The sequence below is a fragment of the Paramisgurnus dabryanus genome, chromosome 14 (genome assembly GCF_030506205.2).
Source record: "Paramisgurnus dabryanus chromosome 14, PD_genome_1.1, whole genome shotgun sequence".
Lineage (NCBI taxonomy): Eukaryota > Metazoa > Chordata > Actinopteri > Cypriniformes > Cobitidae > Paramisgurnus > Paramisgurnus dabryanus.
Genome location: NC_133350.1, coordinates 8,342,232 through 8,362,694, shown reverse-complemented (window position 1 = coordinate 8,362,694; position 20,463 = coordinate 8,342,232). Strand labels below are relative to the sequence as shown.

The window sequence follows — 20,463 nt, the reverse complement described above, 5'->3', positions numbered from 1 at the left end:
TACGGAGAGGACGTGGGAGACGGCGCTCTGAGCTCGGGTGGAGTGGGGAGCACGCCAAGATTTGGTGAGCTCCTGGTGAACCTCAGGGAAAAACGGCGCCGGCCGTTGGCGGGACGATTGACGGCGCCCGGGCTGCAGAAACCACTCGTCCAACCGGCTGAGTTGAGGCTCTGACGGCGGGGACCACTTGATGTTGAGCTCCGCCGTAGCTTGCGTCAAGATGCGGATGAGCTCAGAGTCGTGAGGACGCGACTCGGTAGGTTCATCAGCGGCGGCTGCGTGGGCGTCGTCATCCGAAGCCGCCCAATCCTCTAACTCCTCAGAGGATGACATCACTTCCAAGTTGTCACCGGACCCAAAGGAAACCATGCCGCTAGCACTCGGCAGGGGGCGCAGGTCTTCATGGGCGAAGGTGACAGGGTGACGGCGGGGAGACAGAGCACGCGGGGGATGAGCCGGCGTGGACTCGGTCTCAGGGCGTCTTCCAGCTTCACGGCTCCGCTGCTGTTTAGGCGGGAGAGCACGGGAAGCCTTCCGTTTAAAGATCTCGAGGCGGGAGCGCAGCACCGCGATAGGAAGGAGCTCGCAGTGGGCGCAGCCCGCCTCGGCGAGTACGGCCTCGGCGTGGGCAGGACCCAGACAGATGACGCACTCCTTGTGGAAATCCTCCACAGGCAAAGGGGCTCGGCAGGAGCCGCAATGCCGAAGCGACATTATCTCAACGCGCTTCTGCTCTTTTAGATACTCTCTTTTAGGCTCACCGGAAAGCGGCAGGGGAACACGCTGGTGTGTTGTAGTCCGCTGCAGTGCTTGGATCGACGGCGAGTAAGGGCTTCTTCTTCGGAGCAGCGAGAAGGTTCGCGCTGAAGGAGAAAAGTAATGAGCTCTTGACGTATTTCACCGGCTTATATAGGGACGTGTGCCACGCCCCCGCGCGGGCTCAAACGTCATTGGTCTGTATTTTCTACAGACGTTAACCAATAGGCTTCAATCACGGAGTAAACAGGAGTTTCCCCCATAGCGTCAGCAAACTGACGCAATGCGAAGTGAACCGTATTGAAAGGGAACTATTTTTTTTTTCATATTTATTTCCGCAAACATTGAACGTAAGATTAACGTAAATCTAATTACTAGTCTTCTTCACTAGATGTCACCCTCTTTTTTGCCTTGTGCGATGTTACCAAGAAGCAAGAGGCGAGCCTGTCATTCATTCATTCAGTACTTAAAATAGCGGTTTCAGGTGCTGCATCGATGTTGATGCCAGCTTCACATAAAAAGTTGGAGGTATGGAAGCATTTTAGATTTCGCAAGCAAGACGACGACGATAGTGTTGTGGCTTTTAATTTCTTTTTATTAATTACCCACTTGTAAACTGCTGTTCACTGTTCTTTTTTATTAATATAGTATTTGTATTAAATCTATATTCATTGAGTTGAATCGAGAATCGAGTATAAAAACCGACCCTAGAAACGGAATCGAAAACTGAACCAAGAATCGAAATTGAATTGATTGCTTGTGAATCGAAATCGAATTGATCTGGAACATCTGAATCGATACCCAGCCCTACTTCAAAGTCAGAAGTTGTTCCATGGTCCCTGTTTATAAAGCTTGGAAGAGCAAGGACATTTTTTAATATAACTTTGATTGTTTTTTTTTTTTTAAAGATAATCATGTACATTGAGGATAGCTTGAGGGTGAGTCATTTTTATTATTCGCTGGAGTATCCCTTTAAATGTCCTTGTATACCTAAGGACTAATTCTGGCTTTACCTAACCCCTATATGGGAAACCACCCCACTGTTTCTCTTCTAATAATAAACTAGCCACTCTTTTTCATATGGTGCTTTCTAAAAAATGCAAAACTCCCAGTAACAGCCACATCTAATGGTCATAAATCAGCAAACAATGATTCAGCAAGAAACAAGTGTCTTCCCTTATGCATCATTGCTTTAACTTTTTCCACCATTGTTATAATTAGTCTGCAAATTAAACCAAACATCTTTAATATAGGTAATTAAGACTATAGATGTAAAATATTTTCCAGTGGAACTACTCTCTGGTTCTTCTCTGCTGAATTAAAAACATATGATATAAACAACAGAGCATATGTTTCTATTATACGTTAATCTGTGTGCATTTTTAAAATTAAAGGTGTACTGTTAAGAAAAAAATGGTCCCCCAGCTGTCACTGTGCCGGTACCCTTTCAAAAAGTATAGCTGTGCACCTAAAGAGTTCATATTTGCATCTTAAAGGTATATACTGTACAATATTGGTACCAAATATATCTGATAGTAGGACCTTTTTCAAGGGTATTGCCCTATTGAAAGCTTGGTTACATATTTTGACCACAACAATGTTTTTTAACCATTTTCTCCCGATTCAAATGGTTCCATAAAGAACTGTTAAAATTTGAAGATTATAAAAACACTGTAAAAATTTTGCTGTAATTATGCAGCTGGATGGCAGTAACTTACTGTAGAAGATAAAGACTGAAAATATTTCATGTTCATTTAACTTTAATTTAACATAAATCTAAACTCTACAGTAAGTTACTGGCAACCAGCTGCCAGTAATACTGTAATTTCTACAATTTTTTTTACAGTGAAGGTAAAATCTTTAACTGAATGGTTCATCAAAGAACCAAAATTGGTTTCTCTATGGCTGTGAAGAACATTTTAAGCACCTTTATTTTTTAAGTGTGTGTGTGTTTGTGTGTGTGTGTGTTTTAACTTGCACTTGTATGGACACAGGTGACTAAGGTTTATAGATCTCTGCAGTGCTAAGAAGCAACTAACCGAAAGTAAGGATGCTATAATGCTAAACTGTAATAAAACGCTACATCACTATTTCATCATGTACTAATTGGAAACAAATAAAAAAACTTCTCATAAAAACTGTCTATTCAGCCTAAATTGCTTTAGCGTGTGCTGTTTGCCACTTTTCTTAGTAGCTTATATGGGTTTTCAAAAGGGCAGCTTGACTGTAGTTAAGCGACTTGAAATTACGAGTAGCTGGTAGATTGACACGCTACATTTTCAAAGCTGTGTCTTTACTGCCGCCCTGCTCTTTTCCAGCTGCTTTCATTTCTGGAGAATCTGGAGAGTAATATCAACATATCTATAGGACCTGTTCCACCATCAGCAGCCAATCCCATAAAACATTGTATTGCTTTACCTCATTGAGCAGCCAATCCATTATAAATATTCCATCTCTCTGTATCTCACAGAAGAGCCGATTCAATCTAAACCCTCTACATCTACCCACTATAGCCGCCGGTAATGTTCTTTAAGGCTGCACTGTTTGAACACAGCAGATACAGGAAACATTTAGGAGCAGGACATTTATTTATAAACCAATTAATCTCAGTGTAACACAGTGGTACTCAAAGTGTGTGCCTCAGTGCCATGACATTTCATAAAATAGATTAATTTATCATATATTCTGTGTAATTAAACCTGTTGGCTGTAACCGACAGCACATTTTATAACTTAATATGTTTCATTAAATTTAAATTCTAAGTTTAGGGGTTTGTTTCATGTCATGAATTTTTTTGAGGGGGGTGCAAATGGATGCACCCTACACAAAGGGGTCGCATGCCAAAAAGTGTGAGAACCACTGGTGTAACATATCTTTTTTTTTTTACAGAAAACACAGCATGTTTTTGAAGATTTAAGGAAAGTCAAGAGAAGTTTCTTTCTCAAAGTATTATCATTTTATTTGTTGTGATTGTGTCTGCCTGTATGTCTTTTCCCTTGTTGAGCTAACAGTGACATGTTCTGTGCCAATATCAATATTTGATTACTCAGAATATATACCGATAGTTTAGCTTTTTCCTTCTTGTTTCAAAGTCCTATGTTGTAAAATGTAGGGCTGCTGTCAAATGATTAATCGCGATTAATCACATACATAATAAAAGTTTGCATAATATATGTGCCTGTGTGTCCTGTAATTATGTATAAATATATAAACACACACGTACATGTATTCATTTAAGAAAAATGTTATTTATATATGATTTTTTATTTATATATAATATACAATATATAAATTAATATATATATATATATATATATATATATATATATATATATACACACGTTAATGTTTCTTAAATGCATACATGAATGTGTGTGTATTTATATATACATAAGAATTACTCACAGGACACACACATATATTATGCAAACATAAACTTTTATTTTGTATGCGATTAATCGTGATTAATCCTTTGACAGCCCTAGCTGCAATTAACAATTATTTTCATAATCGATTAACCAGGTGATAATTTTTTGATTAATTGACTACTCAGATAAAAACCCGAATATTTACTCAATTATAGCTTAATAAGGCACAAAATTATTCACATGTAGAAGTGTACTTTTTAAAGTACAAAAGCCACACTACTACAGAGTTTTACTAATATAATCTTTTTGAGTTTGATTTTAAGCCTTAAATAAAAAAGCCAGCTTTTAAATAGTAAAAAATCTTTAAAAGGCAAAAAATAAATAAACAAAATGTATTGAGTGTTCAGAAATGTGCTGGTGAGAAAATTTTGCCACAGGCACAGATTAATAAACTCATTTTAATCTTCAACATAAGACCTTGATGAGAATTAACATTATTAGTTATTAACAAAATAAAAAGCCATATAATATAAAGGTGATATACATGTGTTGTTACAGGAATTAAAACCTGGAGTTCCCTCTTACTGTACGTTAAACAGATGCTTAGTTTGTGGTTCATTATACTTTTTATGAAAACCCAACAACAATTAAACAAATACAAACTCATAAAATGAAACTTTTATTAACCATTTATCAAGAACGAGTTGAGAACAAATTTAATTACCGATTATTATTGATTTTATCAATTGTTTTTTACAGCTCTAATGAAATTCTAGAAGTGCAAAGCTTACAAACAGCTATTCTGTTGTCTTTGTCACCCAATTCAAAATAATCGCAAAGCGGTCATCTAACGTGTGATGTTCCGATAGTGGAAAACATCTTTTAGCCGCTGATACTGATTACAGGCCGATATATCGGTGCATTATAAATTATGTACACATACAGAAATTAAATCTACTGTAGCACTCCGCCTGCATATAACCAACCAAAATTCTGTATATTTTTATAACATAGAATGTAAACAAAAAAAACCTGTCTGCATTAAAATTAAATTAAATCAAAATGATAAAACATTGACACTTCTAACACAAACCTGCACTGAGTGACTCACTTAACTTTATCATGTAAAGCAGTTCATATCAGCCTGCAAACACATGCAGTGACACCTTGCCAGCAAAAACAACCAAACCTGGGTCAGCAATGCACATGGACAATGAGGCGGTAAATTGTGTTCAACAATATTGGACTGAAACATATCAGGTATTGCCTCTGCATCGGACTGAAACGATTTATCTCGCATGCCCAAACGGACCGGGCGCCAGGCGAAGCTGTGTTTACTTTTCCTAGCTGTCGCTGTGCACAGGATATGGCCATTAAACAGTAGTCACTTCAGTCTCTTCTGCCCGCACATGAGCATTAGAACAGGGAGAAGCTGGAGTGTCGTATCGCAGCTGTTGTCTCATGTATGTCTTTGCATGGCTCACTTAAGGACAAGCCAGCCCAGGCTGAGAAGGATACCGAATAATGACAGAAAGAGAGAGCGAAAGAGGACTTGTGGTTTCCTGTATTGTCATGCTGCTCAGCATCACGCCTCATTAAACTGACACTACAGCAGAACCCAGGCTATATCCGCAGCGCACACACATGCATGTTATGTCTTTGTGCAGCTTCGCTCATTCTGTCATTAGGAACATAGTGAGATGTTTGCTACCTATAGAGGTGCCTTTTAATGCAGGGGCCTTATGAAAACTCTTATATTACTTTAAATGGGTTGCAGCTCCATGTGCCGCACATATATTGCTCCACATGGGAGACACATCTTACAATTTTAATAGTTTGTTGTATGTTCCCAAACTAAAGGTGTTTGCAATACTAAGCAAAGAATTATTACATTGCACATACAAATATTTGATAAAAAATATTACCACATTTCTATTGCTTTTCTTCAGTGCCAAATAGACATATAGTAGCATATTCTAGATGTTACTTGTTCATTTACAATGAAGTCAGATTTTTTATAAAATGGCAGTCACTGGGGCGTTACCCTCTCAAAAAGTACATATTTGCACCTAATTTGTTCAAATTAGTACCTAAAATGTGCAAATTGGTACTGAATATATACATATATTGACCTAAATAGTACATACAGTAGTAGGACCTCTTTAAAGGGTACTGGCCCGGTAAAAGCTTGGGACCATTATTTGACCATTTTTTTTCAGACAGTGTAGATTTCTTTCCCACTAAGCTTGACACCGTGCATTTTCGGTGAAGGATCTATAGCGCTCCCTTATAATTTGGCTAAAATGAGTTCTTTTAAAAAAGGCAACACTATTAAAATTCCTTATTCCTTGCCTTAAAGAGCACCTATTGTTGGAGAAAATGTATTTCTTATTACATTTTCTAATATATTATGTTACCATTTAAGAATGTATATTCCTTGGCTTAGATTTAGGAATGTATAATCATTTGCTTAGAATCATATTAATCTAACTGCCAAGGTGAACAAGTGGGTAGAATGTTCTCTTGTTATCATACGACCTTTGATTACTGCATATTCAAGCTGCATCATGAAGTTACTATCTCTGTTTTGGTAGAATGTATTCAATCCTATTCTTCTAGACTTAGAAAAATGTGTGATGTTGTTACCATTGTGAAGGTCTGTGAGGTTCAACCTTCGGAATGAACCGATAACCAGTGATTAAAACCAAAATAAATACAGTCCGCAGAGAAGCTCAGAGGGTTGTGCAGATAGACGATAGTATCGTGTATCGACGATCTTCAGACATATCGCCAATGGCAGGCTTTCATGGCGATAGTCATGACGATAGTTGGGAATGGTTATTATTATTATTATCATAGTTTAACATTAACATGCACATTGCATGCTTTTCCTTGCATGAGGGTTTGTGGGCTTCACTTTATGCGGAGAGCTTGTAAAGAGAGAATTCCTTCTTGCACGCACCTGTACTTAATGCGCGCGTCTTGGACTCCTTCTAGCACGTCATTCACGTCATGAGCAGCTGCGCTTCTCTCTGTCTCACTTGCACTTGCTTTCGCATCTGTCTGAAGACTAAACATAAACTAAAGTAGTAATCCTTATGTATTTGTTCAGTTTTGTGTGTTTTATGCAAGCTGAGGCAAACTATCCCTTTTGTTTAAAATATAACCGGCTGCTTCTTGGCGCCTCTCTCACTCTTGCGGACGTGCAGAGAGCTGCGCTATGTCCGAAGTCAGATCACTAGGTAGTATGATATGCATTTCAAGGAGATGTATACATCCCTTGTGTTAGGAAATATGATTGTGTTTAAAATATGATCGCGTTTCGCTGGACTGACGTGTTTAAAAAGGCACCTCTGAAAGCAGCACTGCTTGACACGTGTAGCCTTCTGCAACAGCACTAAACAAATGCATTGAATTGTTTGTTTGTGCGTGCGCGTGTGTGTGCGCAGGTGCATGTTTTTACAATCATTAAGTAATCATGTTAAATAATCAGGATTATGATTTTTCCCATAATTGAGCAACCCTAGCTTTGACATTTCCTTGCACCAGAGAGGCTGTTAGCGCGCAGAAGGTTAAAATCAGCGAGTCTCGTTCCCTGGCACACAGGACGTTTAGGGCACCTGATGACGCGCTCGGATTAATGGCATCAGTTTTAAGAAGGTTGCGTTCATGAAGGTGTTGCATTGGTTCTTTTTTGTCCACCAATCAAGTGTGAGAAAAAAAATGAGTAAACTACTGCCCCGCCCCCCGATACTACTGTGTATCGCCGATCTCCCAGGCTGACGATAGGACGATCTCAAAATGGGGCATATCGCCCAACACTAGTGTAAAAGTGTGTATTAGTACATGCTAACGATATGCAAAAGGTACATACCCAAAGTAAACGATGACGCGAGTTATCATCTCCGACGTAAATCTCTTTTCTTGGACTACAACAAACACACGGATTGTAGGCAACAGTTTACTCCCTGGGATTGGTGATGTAGATAAGACCGACATTATCATAATTCATCCAGCTTTGTCTCACAGGCTGTAAGTTAACTCCTGTTAGCAACCAAATCTTTCAAATATGGTAAGGAACGTCACATTTCCTGCTGACCTAAGAGGTATTCAGACCAATCACCATGTACAGATGAGCTGGCCAATCTGGGACACAGAGCTTTTAAAATCTGTGCGTTTTAGGAAGAGAGTGAAATCTGGAGCTACAAAAATGTACGGTATGTGGAAAATAATGTTTTTTTTAACCATAAACCACGTGAAAACCTTGTATTATACCAAATACACAAAATAACATTGTTTTAATGAAATAGGTGATCTTTAAAATGTTACCTCCATAGGCATCTAACTATACTGTAAGTTTAAGAAAAAAGCAAATGTCTTTACATCTTTGCTTAGATTATTGCTGCCTTTCTAATGGCTATCTCTCACTTTCTTTTTTCCATCATTCACATGCACTGTGGAGTCAAAAATCCAGGTAGATGAAAGCCAGCAGAAAGGTGCAGGGTGAGGCGATATAAAAATGGGGCGAGGCAGGTGGACGAGATGGCGGCTAATGTAGGATTTAATTGTCAAAGCACACCACCTTCATGCTGTGGTGAGAATGAAGTGCTTTGTGCCAGCAGGAATAAAAACCTCAGCTGTACTCCAAGTCCAGAAAGCTCTCACGCAGATTGTGGAAAAGAGGCAAGGATGTCTGAGCCACAAAAACTCCATGATTTAAAAAAACGGTGGTGAAAATGGAAAAGTTCAGCAGAACTTTAGAAAGTCTGAATGAATCATAATGAACTTTTCACTTTGGCAAACCACTACAGTATTTTGTATTTTTTCCCCCACATACAGGTATCCATTAGACCCGCTCTTCCACTGCTAAATCACATTGTTGCACTCTCAACTTTTTGTCTAAACCTATTTCAAGCATAAACATACAGTATATATAAATACATTTATACAGTGCTTTCATTTATTCAACCACCACCCAATGTAAGGTTTGTGCTGCCCTAAACTAACTTTATTGGTGATTATCAAAATCATTTTTTTTTTGTTTGTTTCGGTTTTAGTGAATCCAGCTTTATGTTTAAGCTCTTAAGTGGTATTTGTAATGCTAAAATATAATTGTTGTCATCCAAGAAGTTTCAAATTTAGTGTTTTACAAAAAAGGCACACTAAATAAATCACACAAATTTGGGGTATAAAAAATTATAATATTTGACATTCATCACTCCTGTACTTAACTCTTTCCCCGCCATTGACGAGTTATCTCAACATTTGCATAAAAAATGTATGAGGTTTTATGTTAATCTGTAATAGCGCAATTATCTAGATGCCACTCTTATCCAATTTATAGAAAAACTGAAGCAAAACAATTATTAACTAATTGTAATGTTTATGTTTTGATAATAGTTCTGAATCTGATCTTTAACTAAATTCCTTTACAAAAATGCAATTATTATTATTATTATTATTATTATTATTATTATTATGGATGCACCGATACCGATACCAGCTTTTTTTCTGAATTGGGGTTTTATACATTCGGTACCAATATGCACATTTGAGATACTAATTTGAACGATTAAGGGGCAGATTTTTTTTCTGACATTGTAAGTTAACAAGAGACAGCTTTGTGAAGCTCATACTCGTACTCGTAAAATACCCCGATACCAAAGACCGATACCTCACGTGACGTACTTTATGACAAATTTGATTGTCTTGTTGTCTGTGATTTCTTTAGCACTTTGACAGCTTAGTGACAGGCAGGTAAAAATTACATGCATTACGTCCTTGGTTTTGCCCTTTGGAGGTTATTGGACACCGTGAAATTTTGGCTTTGAAAATTTGTGATGATAAGCACATAAGAATGATTTTTTTATATAATATGAGTTGAAGTTGTTAAAAATAAAGATGCCGATTGTGTTGCCAAATTGCCATTAAAAAAAAAATAATAATAAAATAATGTATAGCATTGGTATCGGCGAGTACCAGGGAAAAAATATCGGTACTCATACTCGATTCAAAAAAAGTGGTATCGGTGCATCCTTAATTATTATTATACATTTAAATTTTATATTATTATCATATTTTTTTTAAAAGAAAAATAGCCATATTTAAGAGTTTATAAGCAGAGAAAAAAATATAGAAAGGATGAAAAGTTGTTTTCCCATTTTTATGTTTATTGTTTATTTGAAAGCAGAGGGTCTGTTGTATTATTTGATATATTTATATATTTTACCAAGAACATTTTCCTGGAAGGCATTTTGTGGAACTTTTGTGAAAATCAATGCAACTTTTCATAAATGGCTGGCGGGGAATGAGTTAATGGCGACATGTTGAGAACTCTCTGAAAAAGAAAGAATGCATTAACACATGATGCTGCTTGAGACAAATAGCAGGTCCTCTAATAAATTTGTTAAGCACTATATATGTATATATACAGTGTGACAATTTAAAATGGTAACGTTTTGTTAGCTTGACATAACACAAATATCATCACAGAGATGCAGAACCGAGCCTGGATATGATAAAAGTGACAGCACCAGTTGTAAATGTTTAACTTAATTAATGACTAGTGGCTGGTGGGCAGTAGCAATGTGAAGACCCTTATCTAATGGGCAGTGTGTTTTGGTTTAGTTGGAGCGGGTGACTGTATGCAGGCGTTAAGCAGATGGCATCGGATTCTGCCTGTCTGACTCAATGGCATCTGCTCCAGCTGGCATGGCAACTCACCTTGGCACAGTCTGGCACCTCTGTGAAATCGTTTCCTCCCATGAATGAGTAAACAAGCAAAATTCAAGGTCCAACTGCCAGTGTGTGTGCATAACAGCCATGAAAATCTCAATTCTCTATCCTCAGGCCACACGACGGTTAAAATATCTCAGCAGGTGATGGACTCGATATTTTAAGTTAAAAAGAGTCCTGCTGGTTTTAGAATTCCCAGACTGAAGTTTCAACGAATTTTATGCTGATGAGCCATCTTTATTAATTGTAACGTCAAAGAAGTGACAAGTATTATGTACACTACTGTACATGTTTCCATTAAGCACACTCCCTTGAAAACTTTCTACGAGGTCAAATTACTTTCAAGTCATTCCAAATGATAAATAATCGTTTGAATAATTAATATGGCTGAAATAATTAATGAAATTAGCAAAAAGTCCTTCAAGACAATTAAGGTGTAATCACTGCCATAGCATATTCCCAGGGCAGAAAATGGAAGCTTAAGATTTCACTTATAATTAATAGCTTTCTTTCATTGGTTCATTAAGGAAAAGGCATCTGGTAGTTATACGCACCTTTAAACAGGCAGTTCAGCAGTATGTACAAGACCCATTCAAAGAGATCAGAAATACATAATGATCCAAGAAAAACCGGAGTTGCCAGAATGGCTGTGAAATTACATTCCCCATAATGATACACAAGCAATGTATGATGATGCATGTTTGTTAAAGGTACTATTTAAAGGGGGGGTTCAATGGTATTTCAAGCATTCTGACTTATTAACACAGTTATAGAGTTGTTTCTTCATGCTAAACGTAGGCAAAGTGTCAAAAATGCTGTTGGACATGTTACAGAGTATTTCTGTGCCGAATGCACTTCGCCAGGGTTCGTACAAAGTTTCAGAAAGTTTTTTCCGATTACAGGTCCAACTGACGTTTCAGGGGTTTTCTATAAGTATCACTTCTTTATATTGGCACTTCCCCCGGAAAACCCCGCCCACCCGTCAATCAGCGGGAGACGCTAGAGCTTGCAAACATCTTATCACCACTCAGCTTTGTTTAATTTCAAAACTTAACAATGGCACGAAAGTTGAAGTGTGTTTTTGGATATAAGGAGAAGAAATCCAGCCTTTTGGAAACAATGGATATAGTTTATTATCCGGGGTAGCAGCAGAGTTTTGCGTGTGTGTTTGATGTGGTGGATTTTCCCAACCGGGTCATGACGAGTTGCATGCAGTAAGTAAGACTTCTGTCTTATGTTGGAAATAGTCGCGTGCATATTATATAAATAACACGAACATGTAGTGAATCATAAGTTAAAACAGTGTTGTATAGTGTTGCATGACTCGTGCTCGCTCCTCCCACGGTATAACTCCTCCTTCTTCATTTTTTCGTACGTTATCGGAAAGATTCGGTAAAGCTAATCTTTCTTTTATAAATCTGATTTAACTAAAGACTCTTCGGAGATATAAAGGATGTCATACTACTCTATAGGTACTCCAGATTAACATCAGAAATGCAGAAACAGCGTGTGTTACGTGAGCTTTAAATACTTTTCTGTATTTTCAATATCTATTCTGTTTAACAGAGGAAAATACCTTGAACATTTTTTCACCAAAGTATACCAGTGATTTGAAACCAAACTGTGTTGCAAACCGCTACATACTGTAACTGCAAGATTAATTAACATAGTCGAATGCATCATTTATACTTCTCATGCGCTGACAGGTTTTAAGTGACCAAAAGTGAGTTTCATTGATCTCTGACAAGGAGATTAATTTATCAGCATATTCCAAACAAAATTCCATCAAGTTGCTGAATGCAGATCAATCATAATGCCACATGCTTCAATGCAGACAATATGATCACACATACATCTTGGGTTGTTGACAGTCGAACAGTTAAAAAATTGGGCTTCAAATGAAAACAATGCAGGTTCAGTTCTATATCTGGGTCACCCCGCGACTGGTTTATAGCGAAGATTAATATTTCGCTTTATTTTTGAGCAAACACATGACAATTGCAGCCAAGGTCTATAGAGAATGCATTTTTTTATTGCTTCAAAAAACACCTGCTAAATTCTGGTTTCTTTAACAAATACAGTACTTCTTGTTCCTTTGTAATGTGCTTTCGGATTCTCTATACTGCAATATTTAAGTTTACTCCATATTAGCAAACACAAAACTCACTTTCATAGGTGAATTACTGAAAGTGGAACTCTTCAGACTTTAAGGCTGGCACTGCGTGTACTAAAACTGCTTTTATTTTTTGTGAAGTATATATGCAATATATATATATATATATACAATAAAATGAAAAGATAAAAAGCATTTTCTAAATGCTTTTTAGTGCCACTGGGACATTTCAGTTTATTTTTGCAGGTCCCGTTACAGCAGAGCTTTATGGGTGTGTGTTTTGTGTGTCAGTCTTATCTATTTATTATACTCTTTGTGCAGTTTCTCAGACAGGGTTTAGATTAAGCCAAGACTAGGCCTTAGTTATATTAGGACATTAAGGGTGTTTTCACACATGTTGGTGATTACATTGTATAATTTTTCAGTTAGTGCGGTCTGTGTTCACATGTGTTGTTTTTACCGTACTCGAAACGCCGCACCGTACACCATGTGACAACCCCATGTTTCCACAACAACCAGCCTAACAGGAAGAGTGAAGCTAGCAAAATATGGAGATAAACGTTGCACGTCTTTACGAAGTTCTGTCTCGGAGCGACCGTTTAGTGCTCACCAGTGTGCGGTTGTTTTCACACTGACCCAAACGAAGCGTACTCGGACCGACATGTCATTTGGGCCGACCTAAACAGTGTATGAGTGAAATGACCCTAAGTATTTTTTACAAATATACCTTGCACAAAATCATTACAAGCATCAACAAGGTCATTGATATAATACAAAATATGTCATCACAAGTTGTTTTTAGTTAAGACTACCCAGACATGCATTTTAGTCTGGGACTATGCCTAAATCCTGTCCAGGTAATCGGGACATAGGGGGGTTTCCCAGACAGAGATTAGTTTAAGCCAGGACTAAGCCTTAGTTTATTTAGAAAATATAACTAGTTTTAACAAACATGCCTTACTAAAAACATTACTTGTGTGCATACTGAGGCAAAACACAGGGCACTGATGTATTTTACGATATGTCAGTGCAAGTTGTTTTCAGTTTGGAGAGCTCTTACATTTATTTAATCTCTGTCCCCATAATGTTTAATTTTAGCTAATTTATTTTATGCAAATAATATTACTCACTTTTTGTACTTTGTTGTAAAAAACATTATCATCGTTCTCATGTTTGTCTTACCATTCAGTTAAAGCGACAAAAATGAAAATATAATGGGTTTATAACAGTTGAAAATGAGCTCTACTTACTTCAAGGAGTGTCATGTGTGTTGCTTGTGTTTTCAAAATATGTGTTTGTTGCATCATGTGAATCATGTGCATCACGTGTTTTGTCGAAATAAGTGCCTGCTGCACACGCGTCAAAACCTTTTATAATAAAAGAAACGCTCACGTTCACAAAATACACGCAAGACACTCCCTTAACAGTAAACTCTGATTATGCATGGGTTACAAGCCAGACTTTCTAATCACTAGGCTACAACTAGGGAATCGTTTTAATTTTAGTGATTCCGATGCCAATTTCGCTTTTCAAATCCGTTTCTTATCAATTCCTGGTTCCGATTCAAATATTTTTAGTGAGAGAAAAAAGAGCAAATACTTTCAAGACTTTTATTTTATTTTTGCCACATTTAGTTTGTTGGCTGGATCTGTCTAAAAAGGAAATAAATAACAATATTGAGGAATGATCAAAAGCAATTACAAACCAAAACTATTTAAGACAAAACAAGTCATTCAAAGCTACGGCTTGTCCATTAACCTACGTTTTTTATGAGTAAAACACAAAAAATGAATGATACAAACTGATATCATTTTAAATAAACTATGTTGTCCTGTAGCTGCCTAATGTTTTTTTTTTTTTATCGTGATCGCTATAAAAAAACAAGTAAACAAAAGTTATTGACAGTTTATCCAAAAGTATCCAGTAGCAATTTGAAAGTGAATCTGTGTTTTTTACCTGAGTGTTAAAGGGATCGCACACCGGCGGCGCCGTTCTAAAAAAAATCTAACACATTGTTTTCTATGAGTATACGCACACCGGCGCTGCCAGGTGGCGCCTGTCTGCGCCGCCCAGCTGTGACTCAGGATGTTGCTCAAATCCCTGTCATGCCACACAGCGCCACTCACATAGTTTAACATTAAATAACATCATATTTGTCCCAAATCATTAACGATTAACATTGGCTGCTAATGTATATTTTGCATTTTGAAGTAGACGCTATCTGACAAAGCTCGCGCTATTTAATGTGCACTTCCGGTTTACAATACCTCAGAGTTGTCCTAGACGCGACTCGACGCGGCGTGACGCTGAGCTGCGCGGCTGGTGTGCGATCCCCTTTAGATGCTGCTATTGTTAATATTAGCTGTATCTGGTGGAGATTTAAACACAGTACATTCCTTCAGATTAACCCGTGTTAAAGCAAATGTTTCATCATATTAGAGTAATTTCCTCCCTTATACGAAATATCTTTACCATATGTTTTGCATTCAGCAATACTACAGTCTTTTTTTCACAGAAAAAGTTTAACCAAACTTTTGACCCTTTGCTGCGGTCAGTCATAGTGCCGAGTGTAATGAACTGCGCATGTGCGTAATGAGAGAAGGTTCTTGTTGCAGGTCCTGGCAGATTAATACAACTGTAAAACGCTCACTGCTGTTCAACATGCGAAAATGACTGAAAAAGTCAAGAATTGATAAACAGAATCGAAATGTGCGGATCATATCGATTCCCCTTTTTTGTATTATTTGGAACCGGATTTCGATACCCAACTGCACACAGATACACAGAAAATAGCAGGTTCTAGACTCACCCATATCACGTCTTCTTGTCTATATGGCCTCCAGGTCCGACCTGAGTCACTGTACTGTAGTTGATAGTGAGACACCCAATCAGAACTGCCCCAGCGACCCTGGGTAGCAATGGCCGTGACCTTTAACCTGTCCCGTAGGTCCAGCTGCAGCCAGGGCTGGTGGTCTTCTCCATTCGGAGACCATCCTCCAACACCTACGGGGACAGTAATAGAGCGAAAAAGAGATTATGATTCAGCGCTTTTTTAAAAGGAACAAAACAGAAGTCAGCGTAATTCTCCCCACAATTCAAACCCTCCAAAAGATTTCATGCTCTTGTTCATCATACTGACAGGGCTGAGGCTCAGTGGTCAGAGAAAAAAATGAATTAAATTTGTTCTAGTACTTTTCTGGCTCGGCTTCCTTCTTCTTTGATAAAAACCTCCAATCCATTCCTGAAGGACAGAGGCCAGACCTCAAAGCAGTTTAATATTACAGTGGGTTGGAAAAAATAAAAAAGCGATTTGGAAATTACACAGCATGCATTTCCACATTTGTATTTCATTGTTTTTCTTGTTGGTTGGTTTCCTAGTTGTGGAAATAAATGCCAAACGCAGTGGCATTCCTAAAGCTCTCTTTTGTTCCGTTCCCCACCAGTACTCCAAACGCACAGCCACTTCAATACATTTTTGTAAATGCTTGTCCACACATCACACACCAAACATTATGTCCACTAACCTTCAACTTCCAAGACTCAACCAACCCAAAGACATTTTCTTTGAATACACCTATAAATACTCAGAATTTAACAACAGGTACCAGCAGGTGCTGTACTGTGACTAAGGGGAAAATCTATAAATCAAGCAGGTGTTTTTTAAGGTGTTTGATTTCTGCAACCTGCATCAGAGTGGGAAAAAACTGCTTTCTCTGTTCTCAAATGCTGGGGGTGTGTCCGCTGTCGACAATGAAACCACGCCCACTTGTGGGCAAGCTGCAATCTTACTTAACTTTTAAATACCGCTACAACCTAAATGGATACTTGCAATAGAACCCTCTATTGCAAGTATCCTTTTAGGTTGTAGGGATGCAACGACATCACTTTTCCACGTGACAAATATGTCAACAAAATGGCTGGTTTTCATAGCTGCTGCTGTGAAAACGCCAGTAAAACTGACCGTTATCAGCTTAAATTGAAACCTTAACAGTGACCCTAACAACTTGCCAAACAACCAGTTGTCTGTGGATATTGGCATTTGGCCAGACATTGCTTTTCCTGACATATATGTTTGTCTTTCTTAACACTATTAAACTATCCCAGCTTTGTAGAACACAAAGCTCATCATCATAATGGATGTTTTAATGAAGGCTCACAAAACTTTGCAATTACACAGAATAAGAGTATTCATTGGTGTATTTTTATCCCAAAAGTTGACATACCTGACATATGGCTACTGCTACTGATTTACTTTTCCTTTGAGTGTTTTTTGCAGTCTGGAAAAAGACCGCACCAATTTTTTAAAATCTGTTAGCACAGTCAATCACACAACTACCTTTTCCATTTTAAACGCGTTTTCACGCTATGCTAATGCTATCGCTCAGACTTTTTGCCACTCAGTGGCCATAACCACAGTCACTTTCGCCGAAGGTGATGTCACGTGGATAACCTCTATTGTGTTAGGTGCGGGGACATGATCGGATGGCTCCACAACCTCTATATAGCAGGGGTGTCCAATCCCAAGTTCATTCCCTAGTTTGCCGACGTGCGTCTGTGGAGGGAAAAACCCGCTGTGCGCCGGAGCAAAATATGAATGATACATGCGTCACTGACAAAGTCAATTGCGCTGGGTGCAAGATAGGGCCCTCTGTCTTTTTACCAGTAAGATATTCACACATCAGTATCAACAGAGTTGTATAGTACTTAAGTATTTTTACTTTCTACATAAAAGTACATTTTCAATTATTCGTATTTTATTAAAGTTTTTTCTTGGGAAAACATACATTCCAAAACATATTATCATAATTTTTACTCCACTACATTAAATAATTTCAAGTTTTTGGTTTATATTTAATATTTAAGTACATTAAACATCTAGTATTTTTTGTACAAATATTATAAATAGTAAAAATTATTTTCGTACTTTTACTCAAGAAAGTAAAAGTACACAATTTTTAGGTAATTAGGCATTAAATCAATTTTAATATGCACATTGAAAAAAAAATGATTCATTAAATTTACTAAATTTTTTTAAGGTAAGTGGTTGCAATCCATTTATTTAAGCTACATTTAAACAAAAGTTTTTTTATTTTACTTTACTTCACTAATCTTTTTTTTTTTAAATTGCAACCACTTACCTTAAATAGAAAGAATAATTTTTTTCAGTGCAATATATAATGAATACAGAGTATGATTCTATGCTTTATAATGCAGTGCACATTTTTTGTAAAGAAAAGTACTTTTTTTCCCAAGACAAATTTCAATACGGTTCACTTCGCATTGCGTCAGTTAGCTGACGCTATGGGGGAAACTCCTGTTTACTCCGTGACTGAAGCCTATTGGTTAACGTCTGTACAAAGTACAGACCAATGACGTTTGAACCCGCGCGCGGGAGGAACGCGTCCCTATATAAGCGCGGTTCAATCGTCAGCAGCTCATTATTTTCTCCTTCAGCGCGAACCTCTCGCTGCTCCGAAGAAAAGAAGAAGCCTTACCTCGCCGTTGACAAAAGCCCTGCAGCGGAGTCCAGGCCTAGCGTCTTCCCCTGCCGTTTTCCGGCTGAGAACCGAAGATAGCAGAGTCCAGGCCTAGCGTCTTCCCCTGCCGCTTTCCGGCCGAGAACCGAAGATAGCCTTCGCTTGCCGTGGTACGAGTCCTGTGCAGCGGACACGCCTGACGAGGTCTCCCCTGCGGCCGCCCGGTAAGATCAATATTTTTAATATAAAGCTATAAGCTAAAAGAGCAGGCGCTGTTGTAATAGCGTCCAGCACAGCGGCTCGGTGAGCCTCTCTGCTATGAATTTCCTCCGAGCGCGTTACCGGTCTGGCACCTCCCACGCCGGGACCGCGCTTATGCTTTGGTTGTCTTATCCATGTTTCGTGCTCCCCCTGCTGTTCCTCTCTCGCCGGGATGAACACACGGCGAGCCATGAGACTAGATGGATGCATAGACAAGCACACACGGACTAACCCCCCCTGTGTTCTGTCACACCGCAACCGTTCATGCTTACAGAGTCCCTTCGCTCCTCTCAAATTCAGTGGCGAGATCTCTGGCACATATATTAATCCCCCGAGTGCATCGGGTGATACCGTCACGACGCATGGCTGTTCTGTCTGTGTTGCTGCTCCCCTCTGCCGTTCCTCTCTTGTTGAGATGAACAAGCGGGGAACGGTAGACCTGGATAGATGCATACGACAAGCAAACACGGGCGGTCTGCTCCTGTCTCTGTCATAGCACAGCCACTCGTGCTCCACGCTCGCGGAGTCCCTCGCTCCTTTCCCCACAGTGGTGAGGTCTCTTAACGGCTTAGCTAGCACGCGGTATTACGGCTCGCTGCCTCTAAATGCAGCTGTCCAGTGTTCAACGATTACAGAGCTTCATGCCCCTCCCCTCTGGAGCGGCGCGATCTCATTCGTCTGCTCGATAGGGCCGATTCGCCGCTATTGGAGCACCAAGAACACTCATTATAAGAGAGCTTCATGCCCCTCCCCTCCTGGAGCGGCACGATCTCATTCGTCTGCTCGATAAGGCGGACACGCCTCTATTGGAGCGCTAAAACACTTATTATAGAGCTTTACTGGCCTGAGCCGATCTCACTTCAGATAGCTCATTTTTCGCCTGCCTGGTAATTTCTCTCTGGTTTAGACGGAATCAGAGGCAGAACGAATTTGTTTATAATATACTGAGGCCCGAATACCTCCCTTTATTCAGTCCCGTCCTATATCAGTGCGCTGAATATTGGTACATTCTTATATATATACCCGGTTTTTCTGCCCTTTTAATAAACGGCAAAACCGCGGGCCTCACGGCAGACTTCCTCTCTGCGATGGGTTCAGTCTGACATTAAACCACCTAGACATACTGCTCTGCTCCGTGAGCCGTTCGGTCACCGTCACTACTGAGGCTTGTGCACCTGAACGGCTGAGCTCTGGTCTCCGCAGCACAGCTGCATCAACAGAGAACGAAACTGTCTGGGAGAAAAGGGGTTATGTCGCGCCTCGGCTGGACTGCCCTGTAATGTTTTCTGTGTGCTGTTAATCCAAACATACTGTGTAATACTGTCGGTTATGCGACCTCACTATAGTGGCGAACGGTATTTAATTCCTCTAAAAAGAGTAATTTCCGTGCTTACTATACTGTGTATTGACACCCACGGTTGTACGGTGTCTCTAAACACTTTATCGCCTTACTGACAAGCAATCAGTAATACGCACACACGGTCCGCTGTCCATAATTCTATCGACGCTAGCCGAAAAGACCCCGGTTTGGCCATATACTGTGTATTGACACCCCACGACTGTACGGTGTCTCTAACACCTTTCTGCCAAATTCGCTCGCAGCCCACCTCAGTTTCTCCGCTACGATGCTGATGGCGCAAACGAGCACGGTCTTACGGCTGTTATTCTCTCTTCCTAGAGGAAGGACAGCCTCAGACTTTTGCATGGCTCCAAGCGTTTGAATCGCGCCCTCTCCGGACGGCCACTCAAAGGC

The 20,463-nt window shown here is 39.2% G+C and overlaps 1 protein-coding gene across 2 annotated transcripts in view; it reads right to left on the bottom strand.

Moving 5' to 3' along the window:
- The window catches only part of cntnap5l (contactin associated protein family member 5 like), a 111,672-nt gene that overhangs the window by 55,034 nt on the left and 36,175 nt on the right, over positions 1 to 20,463 (bottom strand). For both annotated transcript variants that reach the window (XR_010520901.1, XM_065241022.2), the window contains exon 3: positions 15,782 to 15,975. Coding sequence is in view for 1 of the 2 variants with exons in the window: in XM_065241022.2 (XP_065097094.1) it covers positions 15,782 to 15,975 (194 nt within the window). In the remaining variant the exon portion in view is untranslated. The remainder of the gene's footprint in view (positions 1 to 15,781; positions 15,976 to 20,463) is intronic.